Source organism: Clinocottus analis, unplaced genomic scaffold (assembly GCF_023055335.1).
Source record: "Clinocottus analis isolate CAN_PGR_092001 unplaced genomic scaffold, fCliAna1.0.p SCAF_55, whole genome shotgun sequence".
Taxonomy (NCBI): domain Eukaryota; kingdom Metazoa; phylum Chordata; class Actinopteri; order Perciformes; family Cottidae; genus Clinocottus; species Clinocottus analis.
This window is the reverse complement of record NW_027176213.1, coordinates 205,001-217,500: the sequence shown is the minus strand read 5'-3', so window position 1 is coordinate 217,500 and position 12,500 is coordinate 205,001. Positions and strand designations below refer to the sequence as shown.

General features: G+C 49.8%; 2 protein-coding genes across 8 annotated transcripts in view; one reads left to right on the top strand and one right to left on the bottom strand.

Moving 5' to 3' along the window:
• lrrc73 (leucine rich repeat containing 73) overlaps positions 1-5,787 on the top strand; it is a 6,729-nt gene extending 942 nt beyond the window's left edge. Inside the window, exons 2-9 of one of the 4 annotated variants that reach the window (XR_011080065.1) lie at positions 182-513; positions 1,111-1,401; positions 1,617-1,777; positions 3,261-3,383; positions 4,314-4,414; positions 4,558-4,783; positions 5,295-5,442; positions 5,581-5,787. Coding sequence is in view for 3 of the 4 variants with exons in the window: in XM_068601885.1 (XP_068457986.1) it covers positions 1,130-1,401; positions 1,617-1,777; positions 3,261-3,383; positions 4,314-4,414; positions 4,558-4,783; positions 5,404-5,442; positions 5,581-5,630 (972 nt within the window). In the remaining variant the exon portion in view is untranslated. Of the gene's footprint in view, positions 1-181; positions 514-1,110; positions 1,402-1,616; positions 1,778-3,260; positions 3,384-4,313; positions 4,415-4,557; positions 4,784-5,294 lie in introns of all 4 variants that reach the window. The other 3 variants (XM_068601885.1, XM_068601886.1, XM_068601887.1) reach the window with 3 other exon arrangements.
• Positions 5,788-7,815: 2,028 nt separating this feature from the next.
• The window catches only part of dlk2 (delta-like 2 homolog (Drosophila)), a 5,870-nt gene continuing 1,185 nt past the window's right edge, over positions 7,816-12,500 (bottom strand). Inside the window, exons 3-8 of one of the 4 annotated variants that reach the window (XM_068601809.1) lie at positions 10,723-10,887; positions 10,265-10,562; positions 10,062-10,119; positions 9,765-9,895; positions 9,537-9,681; positions 7,816-9,405 (exon numbers count right to left, since the gene is read on the bottom strand). In XM_068601809.1, the coding sequence (XP_068457910.1) occupies positions 8,661-9,405; positions 9,537-9,681; positions 9,765-9,895; positions 10,062-10,119; positions 10,265-10,331 (1,146 nt within the window). In that variant the 5' untranslated portion in view covers positions 10,332-10,562; positions 10,723-10,887 and the 3' untranslated portion in view covers positions 7,816-8,660. Of the gene's footprint in view, positions 9,406-9,536; positions 9,682-9,764; positions 9,896-10,061; positions 10,120-10,264; positions 10,651-10,722; positions 10,931-12,500 lie in introns of those variants that run through there. The other 3 variants (XM_068601808.1, XM_068601810.1, XM_068601811.1) reach the window with 3 other exon arrangements.

Below are 12,500 nucleotides of genomic sequence, written 5' to 3'. Positions count from 1 at the left end.
ACTCGCTTCTCAAAAATATAAAACAAATCTAAAAGAAAACAAGGATAAAAAATCAATCCAATAAGATTATAATAACAACAATATAATATAATAATGTAATATTACTATGATATTAGCAATATTAAGAACAATGGTAATGATAATAACAATACAATATAATGATATACCTCTGTGGTCCCAGGAAACCCGTCAGAGTGAGACCTCGCGCTGCTCCCCTCTCTGTCGCATAGTAACGGTCACCTGCAGGAACACACCGGTTTAAAAACCACAGAAGAAGAAGCAGAAGGACCAGCCCGGCTCCCGGAGCTCTCACCCCGGCACAGAGGACCCCTCGGCCGGCCCCGGCACACCGAACGCCCGTCGCGCCCATCCGATCAATCGATAACCGGGATCGATCGACTCCGATGGCAGCTCGGAACCGGCGCGTGGCCTGCGGCACCGGAGCGGCGGACGATGACGTCAGCGTGTGAAGGTCCCGATCCTGCTCGCGTGAGCTGATCGATCGTTTATCAGGTAATTGATCTCCTTCTTGCGCAGCCAATCAGAGCCCGAGCTGATCGATCCGAGGTCGTTAGTCTGATAAACTGATTCAGGCTCCTGCCAATCATTACGTCACATTAATTGATCAGTGTAGTTAGTGTGTGTGTGTGTGTGTGTGTGTGTGTGTGTGTGTGTGTGTGTGTGTGTGTGTGTGTGTGTGTGTGTGCGCATATATATATATATATATATATATATATATATATATATATATATATATATATATATACACGTGTATATATATACAGTGTGTGTGTGTGTGTGTGTGTGTGTGTGTATATATACACGTGTGTATATATACACGTGTGTATATATACACATATATACACATACATATATATGTCTGTCTGGATCTGGGAGACACGTGTGTATATATACACGTGTATATATGGGCGCAGAGAGCCTTCTGGGAGTTGTAGTTTTAAATGCTTCTTCAACCTTCAATCATTACATGAACTCCAGGCTGGACAGGAAGTGATGTCAGGACTTGGTCGGCGGCCAATGGGAGCCCTGCTTCTCCCCAGTAGAGGTCAGGCTTCTCTGTGACTGGGTTCCCCTTTCTCGTGTGTCCAGGTGTCCCAGTGCTCCCAGCATGCTGCCGGCCTCCATCCAGATCACGGGCGAGCAGCTGTCGGCGGCCGAGGTGCAGGACATCTGTGAGAGCGTGCAGGAGGACGGCGTGCGGCTGCTGTCCGTGCGCGGCTGCCAGCTGTCAGACCGTGACTTCGGGCGTGTGTGCCGCAGCGTGGCGGCGTCCGGCTCGCTGGCGCAGCTCAACCTGAACCTGGGCGTGGTCACCGGCAGCGGCAGGACCCGCCACCTGGCCGACGCCCTGAAGGCCAACCGCTCCTTGCAGACGCTGTTGTGAGTACAGTGCTGAGAGCTCTCTTCTGATTGGTGCTCACGCTGGAGCCGGCCACCCTCCAGAGGTCACACTGCACAGTACACACTACACACTGCACAGTACACACTACACACTGCACCACATACCTACACACGTGTGCAGTATGAACAATGCGTCATCAACACGTACATGTAGTCATGTGATTGGTTGTAAGACTCGGCCCCGCCCCCTACAGTCTCCATGGCAGCCCGCTGTTGGACGCTGGGCTGGTGACCTTGAACTCGGCGCTGTCGACCCACCCGGCGTTGGTCTGTCTGGATCTGGGAGACTGCATGCTGGGAGACGAGGCACTGGGTCTGATCTGTGGGATGCTGCCGCCCGATGGAGCGAAGTCAGGTAAGACCTGAGAACCTCCATGACAACCAGTTTAAATGTGGAACATGCTTCATGGTCTAATGGTACGATACCAGTGAGCTAGAACTCACAGCTTACCAGTGGAAACCAGTGAGCTAGACCAACAGATAGAATAGTACTAGAACCAACCACATGGTGACTAGAACCGACCACATGGTGACTAGAACCAACCACATGGAGACTAGAACCAACCACATGGAGACTAGAACCAACCACATGGTGACTAGAACCAACCACATGGTGACTAGAACCGACCACATGGTGACTAGAACCAACCACATGGAGACTAGAACCAACCACATGGAGACTAGAACCAACCACATGGAGACTAGAACCAACCACATGGTGACTAGAACCAACCACATGGAGACTAGAACCAACCACATGGTGACTAGAACCAACCACATGGTGACTAGAACCAACCACATGGAGAATAGAACCAACCACAAGGTGACTAGAACCTACCACATGGAAACTAGAACCAACCACATGGAGACTAGAACCAACCACATGGAGACTAGAACCAACTACATGAAAACTAGAACCAACCACAAGGAGACTAGAACCAAGCACATGATAACTAGAACCAACCACATGGAGACTAGAACCCACACCATGGTGACTAGAACCCACCCCATGGTGACTAGAACCTACCACATGGAAACTAGAACCAACCACATGGAGACTAGAACCAACCACATGGAGACTAGAACCAACTACATGAAAACTAGAACCAACCACAAGGAGACTAGAACCAAGCACATGATAACTAGAACCAACCACATGGAGACTAGAACCCACACCATGGTGACTAGAACCCACCCCATGGTGACTAAAACCAACCACATGGAGACTAGAACCAACCACATGGAAACTAGAACCAACCACATGGAAACTAGAACCAACCACATGGAGACTATAACCAATCACTTGGAAACTAGAACCTACCACATGGAAACTAGAACCTACCAAATGGAGACTAGAACCTACCACATGGAACTAGAACCTACCACATGGAGACTAGAACCAACCACATGGAAACTAGAACCAACCACATGGCGACTAAAACCAACCACATGGAGACTAGAACCAACTACATAAAAACTAGAACCAACCACATGGAGACTAGAACCAAGCACATGATAACTAGAACCAACCACATGGAGACTAGAACCAACCACATGGAAACTAGAACCAAGCACATAATAACTAGAACCAACCACATGGTGATTAGAACCCACCCCATGGTGACTAGAACCAACCACATAAAAACTAGAACCAACCACATGGAGACTAGAACCAACCACATGGAAACTAGAACCAAGCACATAATAACTAGAACCAACCACATGGTGACTAGAACCCTCCCAATGGAGACTAGAACCCACCCCATGGTGACTAGAACTAGATAATGATATATTGTCATGGTAATCATCATTGTGATCATGTTGTTTGCTGTCTGGAGGTCTGAGGGAGCTGACTCTGAGTGCTAACCCAGGAATCAGCTCCAAAGGCTGGGCTCGACTCGCCATTGCTGTGGCTCACAGCTCCCAGCTCCGAGTGCTCAACCTGGACTACAACCCACTGGGTACACACTGTACTACACACTGTATACACACTGTACTACACACTGTACTACACACTGTACTACACACTGTACTACACACTGCATACACACTGTACTACACACTGTATACACACTGTACTACACACTGTATACACACTGTACTACACACTGTACTACACACTGTATACACACTGTACTACACACTGCATACACACTGTACTACACACTGTATACACACTGTATACACACTGTACTACACACTGTATACACACTGTACTACACACTGTACTACACACTGTACTACACACTGTACTACACACTGTATACACACTGCATACACACTGTACTACACACTGTACTACACACTGTATACACACTGTACTACACACTGTACTACACACTGTACTACACACTGTATACACACTGTACTACACACTGTATACACACTGTACTACACACTGTATACACACTGTATACACACTGTACTACACACTGTACTACACACTGTACTACACACTGCATACACACTGTACTACACACTGTACTACACACTGTACTACACACTGTACTACACACTGCATACACACTGTACTACACACTGTATACACACTGTACTACACACTGTATACACACTGTACTACACACTGTACTACACACTGTACTACACACTGTACTACACACTGCATACACACTGTACTACACACTGTACTACATGCTGTATACACACTGTACTACACACTGTATACACACTGTATACACACTGTACTACACACTGTGTACACACTGTACTACACACTGTACTACACACTGTACTACACACTGTACTACACACTGCATACACACTGTACTACACACTGTACTACATGCTGTATACACACTGTACTACACACTGTATACACACTGTATACACACTGTACTACACACTGTGTACACACTCCTCTCCTCTGGCAGGAGACCACGTGGTGGGGATGCTGGCTGTGTCTGTGGCGTCCAGCAGAACCTTGGAGGTTCTGGACCTGGAGGGAACCGGACTCACCAACCAATCAGCACAGGTTCCTCCTCCTTAGCATCTGTGTGTCTCACACACACACACACACACACACACACACACACACACACACACACACACACACACACCTGGTCCTGTGTGCAGGTATTCCTGCACATGGTCTCAGGGTTTTGGTCCCGTGTGCAGGTGTTCTTGGACATGGTGGAGAACTTCCCCACCAGTCTCAGGGTTCTGGTCTTGGCGGAGAACGCCATCAGTCCGGAGCTGCAGCAGCAGATCTGTGACCTGCTGTCTGAGGGGGAGGAGGACGACGAGCGAGAGGCCCCGCCCCCGCTGCAAGGCCCCGCCTCCAGCAGCGCCCTGCGGCCAATCAGAGAGAAGTACCAGCCCCCGACCTGGCTCCCCCACAGCAGTAAGGGCTGAACCCGCCCCCTGACCCGGTCCCACTTTACTTCCCATACTGGTCCCATACTGGTCATACTGGGACTTTCCCAGTTCTAGCCTGGTGCTGGCCTCTGTGGGTCCAGTAGGACCAGTCTGTCCTCTGGACCAGTCTGTCCAGTAGGACCAGTAGACCTGGCGGTGTCACAGGTGACCGATGTGTATATATGTGTATAAAAAAAGGTTTGTGATGGATTTAATTTTAAGGAACAGTTTAATCGTTGAAATCCGATTTGATATGCATGTCCCGCTACATGAAGCTAATGAGGAGGTGCAGTTCCTCCAATGACCACACGAGGCTCCCAAAGCAAGTGAATCCTCACAGACGGCCATGTTGATACTCCGTAATATATTAATATATACATCTCAAGAACAAGCCCATGTTTTATACGTGCTCTCACGTCAGTATACTGAATATGAAGCTACAGCTGGTTAGCTTTGCTATCCTCCTTTAAAGCTTGTGTTTTTAACTTGCTCTAAAGCGTAAAGACACGGTGTAAATGAGCCGGATGGAGTATGAAGCGTTCTGGTTCTGGTTCCTGTTGTTGGTCTTACCGCTGAAGCTGAAGCTCTACATGTCGTCCTTCACAGACTCCGGCCCCCAGATGGTCTTGCTGACATCAGGTCTAGGTGAGAGCTTATTGGCTGAGACTGAAATGTGACCCCCACACTTACACTTCCTGTTAAACTACTTTCACTTTATTCTGCTTTGTTCCGTTTGAATGTTCCCGCTTTGTTTGTCTTCACTGCGCTCCTCTGGGTTGTCAGGTCACCTGATGGCCAGCAGCCAATCACATGCTCTGCATGGTTTGATGTAGCACCTGTACATAGAGACTAGAACAGAGCGGCGGCGGCACAAAACCTCAACACACAAGTGACCTACGGCCCGTTTCAGTGTGTTTCTGATGAATGTAGTTCTGCTCTTTTGGTTCCTTCTGATGTCACAATAATAAACTGTTTACAGCTTCGTAAGAACCGCGCCTCTGATTCCTTCTTCCTCAGCAAGCTAACGCTGCTAACATTGATAGCTGATAATAAACAGTTTACAGCTAAGTGGCTCACAGAGAAATGTTGCTAACAAAATAGACTATTATAGGAGTGTTGCTAACGGAATAAACTAAAGAGAAATGTTGCTAACAATCCAACCAGCATACGACTGGCTACTTAGCTAGCTTACAAAGTGCCCCATGCTAACTTTACAAATGAAAGAAAACAAGCCCAACAGCTTTCTGGTGTCTACAGTCTGGGGTCGATGGAGACTTCTTCACTGCGAGAAGAACCGCTACGAGCTTGGGGGCTAGCTTGCTAACCAGTCAGCTCTGGACATGGACAAGCTGGCTAGCTAACTAACTCTGGAAAGGAACCAGCTAGCTAGCTAACTAGTTAACCCCAGTGCTAACCCTGCCGCCTTGTAGAGCAAGTGATGGAAGAAGAGGTAGAGGAAGTGGCGGAAGAAGAGGTAGAGGAAGTGGCGGAAGAAGAGGTAGAGGAAGTGGCGGAAGAAGAGGTAGAGGAAGTGGTGGAAGAAGAGGTAGAGGAAGTGGTGGAAGAAGAGGTAGAGGAAGTGGCGGAAGAAGAGGTAGAGGAAGTGGTGGAAGAAGAGGTAGAGGAAGTGGGGGAAGAAGAGGTAGAGGAAGTGGGGGAAGAAGAGGTAGAGGAAGTGGCGGAAGAAGAGGTAGAGGAAGTGGCGGAAGAAGAGGTAGAGGAAGTGGCGGAAGAAGAGGTAGAGGAAGTGGTGGAAAAGAGGTAGAGGAGGTGGCGGAAGAAGAGGTAGAGGAAGTGGCGGAAGAAGAGGTAGAGGAAGTGGCGGAAGAAGAGGTAGAGGAAGTGGCGGAAGAAGAGGTAGAGGAAGTGGCGGAAGAAGAGGTAGAGGAAGTGGCGGAAGAAGAGGTAGAGGAAGTGGCGAAAGAGGTAGAGGAAGTGGGGGAAAAGAGGTAGAGGAAGTGGCGGAAGAAGAGGTAGAGGAAGTGGCGGAAGAAGAGGTAGAGGAAGTGGCGGAAGAAGAGGTAGAGGAAGTGGCGGAAGAAGAGGTAGAGGAAGTGGCGGAAGAAGAGGTAGAGGAAGTGGTGGAAAAGAGGTAGAGGAAGTGGCGGAAGAAGAGGTAGAGGAAGTGGCGGAAGAAGAGGTAGAGGAAGTGGCGGAAGAAGAGGTAGAGGAAGTGGCGGAAGAAGAGGTAGAGGAAGTAGTGGAAAAGAGGTAGAGGAAGTGGCGGAAGAAGAGGTAGAGGAAGTGGCGGAAGAAGAGGTAGAGGAAGTGGTGGAAAAGAGGTAGAGGAAGTGGCGAAAGAGGTAGAGGAAGTGGGGGAAAAGAGGTAGAGGAAGTGGCGAAAGAGGTAGAGGAAGTGGTGGAAAAGAGGTAGAGGAAGTGGTGGAAAAGAGGTAGAGGAAGTGGCGAAAGAAGAGGGAGAGGAAGTGGCGGAAGAAGAGGTAGAGGAAGTGGGGGAAGAAGAGGTAGAGGAAGTGGGGGAAGAAGAGGTAGAGGAAGTGGGGGAAGAAGAGGGAGAGTAAGTGGCGGAAGAAGAGGTAGAGGAAGTGGCGGAAGAAGAGGGAGAGTAAGTGGCGGAAGAAGAGGTAGAGGAAGTGGGGGAAGAAGAGGTAGAGGAAGTGGCGAAAGAAGAGGTAGAGGAAGTGGCGAAAGAAGAGGTAGAGGAAGTGGCGAAAGAAGAGGTAGAGGAAGTGGCGGAAGACGGTACAAGCAGGGGAAATAGACAACCTGACTAAGTTGTGGCTCCAGACAATAATGTTAAATGTAGTTTATTTTATATATATATATATATATATATATATAGATAGATATATATATATACATATATATATAGATAGATATATATATATACATATATATATAGATAGATATAGATAGATATAGATATATACATATATATATAGATAGATATAGATATATATATAAAGCAATAATGATATCAATAACAAAGCATCTGTCCCGTTGCAGCAGTGTAATCAATAATCATAACATGTTCACTCTTTAACTTACAGACCTGTTTATTATTTCATAATCACATCATCAATATCTGCAGAGAGAAAAGAAATTCACCACTTTATTGCACAACAACAACACATGTTTACTGTTTACTGACCACAACACATGTTTACTGTTTACTGACCACAACACGTTTACTGACCACAACACATGTTTACTGACCACAACACGTTTACTGACCACAACACGTTTACTGACCACAACACGTTTACTGACCACAACACATGTTTACTGACCAGAGACACAAAGTCAGAACTTTAACAGTAAACTTCTGTTCTGATGTTTTCACTTCTGTACTACTGCAGTAGTACTAGTGTATATATACATACATCATCATTTATAACATGTCATATTAATACATCATCATTTATAACATGTTCACTAAAGTGAAACATAAATGCAAAGCAGTAAAAGTGAGATGTTAGCGTAGCTTAGCACAAACACTGTAAACAGGTGGAAACAGCTAGCATACAGGCTAACATGTTTCCTCTCAGGTGTCTCTAGAAGCTGTTTGTGTCAACAACAAACATGTAAACAACATGTTCTGTACTTTTCATCTTGTGACGCGTTCAGGACCCGAATCCTGAGGTCTGTCCTCAAGTGATGTCACTCGAGTCAGCACCTTGAAGACAAAAAGCGAGCACTCCGTGACCGCTGCCCATTGGAGCCAGAGGTGCGTTGTGGGTAATGACATCACAGTGAATATCATCACGACCCCAATCCAGACCTGATGTTCCCTTCTCTCTCTCTCTCTCTCTCTCTCTCTCTCTCTCTTTCTCTTTCTCTCTCTCTCTCTCTCTCTCTCTCTCTCTCTCTCTCTCTCTCTCTCTCTCTCTCTCTCTCTCTCTCTACACGGCCTCAGTGTTCATCTTCTTCTTCTTCTTCTTCTTCTTCTTCTTGTTTTTCTCTGGTTCCGCTCCGTTGAGTAAGCCCGTCTGACCCTGGAGCTCGTTCTGCGGCGCCCGCCGGTCGCCATGTTGCGATGACGATGGCGTTGGCGGCCAGCAGGAGCCTCGCAGCACGAGGGCGGAGGTCAGCGCCACCGCGGCCAGTGTGGCGCCCGCCAGCACCAGCAGGACGACGAGCCGGACCTCGGAAAGGTCGGCGGCCTGGCGCTCGCTCACAGTCACCTTGAACGACCCGGCGCCGTCACGGCTGCCGTTCCCGACGGCGGCGGCGGCCCGCAAGGCGCTCCTCTCGTTCGTGTTCACGGTGGATCTGGCCCCGCCTCCTCTTCCTTCGGGCTCGCGGGCCCTCGCCTCCGTCTCGCAGGTGGCCCCTCCGTAACCGGGTCGGCAGACGCAGTGGAAGCCGCCGGCGCGGTCCAGGCAGCGGCCGGCGTGGAGGCAGGGCCGGCTGGCGCAGTCGTCCAGGTTGACGGTGCAGAAGCGCCCGGCGAAGCCGGCGGGGCAAAGGCACGAGAAGCGGTTCACGCCGTCCCGGCACGTGGCGCCGGCGGCACAGGGCTGCATCCGGCAGTCGTCCACGTCCGTCTCACAGCGACGACCCGTGAAGCCGGCCAGGCAGCGGCACGACAGATCCACCGCGAAGCCGTCTGCGTCCTCACAGAGGCCGCCATTTTGACATGGAGACCTGGAGGAAGAGGAGGAGGAGGAGGAGAAAGAGGAGGAGGAGGAGAAAGAGGAGGAAAGGATTCCAATTTAAAAACAGCTCTTTACATCTCCAGAAGGCTTTTGAGGAGTGCCGGGCTCTCAGGGTCAGACCTCCTCTGGGTGCAGGGTCCGGTCTTCAGCTGGCAGTCCCGGCCCGTGAAGCCGGCGGCACACAGGCAGCCGTAGCCGCTGCCGGCCTCCATCACGCAGGTCGCCCCGTTCCGACACGGCGGCCTCACGGCGCACAGCGACAGGTCTGCAACGAGAACACGGTGAGACAGACAAGACACCAGGACCAGGACCAGAACCAGGACCAGGACTAGAACCAGGACTACAGACCTTTGTCACAGAAGCGCCCCCCCCAGCCGGCCTCGCAGCGGCACTGCCACGGCTGCTGACAGGAACCGTGGCGGCAGCCGGGCGTCGGCACGCAGCGCTCGCAGCGCTCGCCGTCCCAGCCGGGGTCGCACCTGGAGACGGAGACGGAAGCATACAGGTGTGGCAGCTGCTGAACATGTCGATACCCAGCACCGCAGGGGGTCAGGAACCATCTGGTGCTGGGACCCAGAAACCATGAACTAGACCTCCAGTCGGGCCAAGCATGGGCGGGGCTACCAGGTGATTGACACGTCTCACCTGCAGACTCCGGACTCGTCACAGCGGCTGTTGGGGACGTCACAGCTGCAGTCGCTTCCTGCAGAGAAGAAGTGAAAGGTCCGGACAGGAAGCTTACATGTAAACAGGCACAGCTTCCTGTTTCAATGTCAAGATTTTCACAATTAAAGCATCGTTAACTGTTGGGAAAAAAAACTGATTTCTCCTAAATATCTGGTTCTGACCTTGACCTCTGCAGGGCGGGGCCGCGAAGACGAGCAGGAAGCAGCAGCTCAGCAGGACGGAGGACATGTTGGACACCTGGAGGACCGAGAGCACCTGGGGCCAGAGAGACAGACACGTTGGTGGACCTGGAGTCAGACCACCAGAACATCAGACCACCAGAACATCAGACCACCAGAACATCAGACCCTCAGACCACTAGACCATCAGACCACCAGACCACCAGACCATCAGACCACCAGACCACCAGACCACTAGACCCTCAGACCACCAGACCACCAGACCCTCAGACCGGAGAACCTGAACAGGTAGAGACCAGAGAACCTGAACAGGTAGAGACCAGAGAACCTGAACAGGTAGAGACCAGAGAACCTGAACAGGTAGAGACCAGAGAACCTGAACAGGTGACCTTCAGCCCTGGCACACTGAGAACCATGTGATTCCTGCTTCCTGTTCCTACCTGCTACTTCCTGTTTGTTCTTCTTCTGCTTCTGTTGATCTGCTGTCTTCAGACCTCCTGGTTTGTCCCGTCAGACCTTTTCATGCTGTGTGTGTCCGTCTCCTCTTCCTCCTCTTCCTCCTCTTCCTGTCTGTTGCTGTGGTGACGCTCTGCCCACACACTCGACTGGCAGGCGGCAGGAAATAACCAGCAGGATAATTTTTCCAGAGATTAGAGTCAAGAACACAAGACAGGAACTGACATGCCTGTGTGTGTGTGTGTGTGTGTGTGTGTGTGTGTGTGTGTGTGTGTGTGTGTGTGTGTGTGTGTGTGTGTGTGTGTGTGTGTGTGTGTGTGTGTGTGTGTGTGTGTGTGCTGTGGTATGTAAGTGAGGAAGACACTCGGTCACACACATATCTTTTCTTTCAGTGTGTTTGCTCGGGAAAGAAAAGAATGAAGGGAGTGTGTGTGTTTGAGAATGGAAGGCAACAGGTGGTCAATTTAACACACACACACACACACACACACACACACACACACACACACACACACACACACACACACATACACACACTGTGTTTGCATAGAACTGCAGTACAAAACATGAAAACCTGTTGTGGAATGTAACAAAGTACATTTACTCCACTACTGTACTTTAGTACAGATCACAGGTACTTGCAATTTTCTCGTAATTGTAGTTTTAGTAAATCAAACCAAAGCTTCTGTCAGATGAGACCTCCTGTTCCTTCTGGGGAACGATGGGTTCTGACCAAGAACCACTTTGTTCGTGGGGAACCGGACCAGAACCAGACCAGAACGCTGCCAGCTTGAGCTCATGAGATCGTCTTGAGTAAGGAGACCCTCCAGGGGAAGAGACGGGCCACGTATAGAAGTCTGCTGGTTGTATAGAAGTCTATGCTTCACGTTTTAAAGCTGCATTCTCCCTCCTGACCACCAGGGGGCGACTCCTCTGGTTGTATAGAAGTCTATGCTTCATGTGTTAAAGCTGCACTCTCTCTCCTGACCACCAGGGGGCGACTCCTTTGGTTGTATAGAAGTCTATGCTTCACGTTTTAAAGCTGCATTCTCCCTCCTGACCACCAGGGGGCGACTCCTCTGGTTGTATAGAAGTCTATGCTTCATGTGTTAAAGCTGCATTCTCTCTGCTGACCACCAGGGGGCGACTCCTCTGGTTGTATAGAAGTCTATGCTTCATGTGTCAAAGCTGCATTCTCTCTCCTGACCACCAGGGGGCGACTCCTTTGGTTGTATAGAAGTCTATGCTTCATGTGTCAAAGCTGCATTCTCTCTCCTGACCACCAGGGGGCGACTCCTCTGGTTGTATAGAAGTCTATGCTTCATGTGTTAGAGCTGCATTCTCTCTGCTGACCACCAGGGGGCGACTCCTCTGGTTGTATAGAAGTCTATGCTTCATGTGTTAGAGCTGCATTCTCTCTCCTGACCACCAGGGGGCGACTCCTCTGGTTGTATAGAAGTCTATGCTTCATGTGTTAAAGCTGCATTCTCTCTCCTGACCACCATGGGGCGACTCCTCTGGTTGTATAGAAGTCTATGCTTCATGTGTTAAAGCTGCATTCTCTCTCCTGACCACCAGGGGGCGACTCCTCTGGTTGTATAGAAGTCTATGCTTCATGTGTTAAAGCTGCATTCTCTCTCCTGACCACCAGGGGGCGACTCCTCTGGTTGTATAGAAGTCTATGCTTCATGTGTTAGAGCTGCATTCTCTCTCCTGACCACCAGGGGGCGACTCCTTTGGTTGTATAGAAGTCTATGCTTCA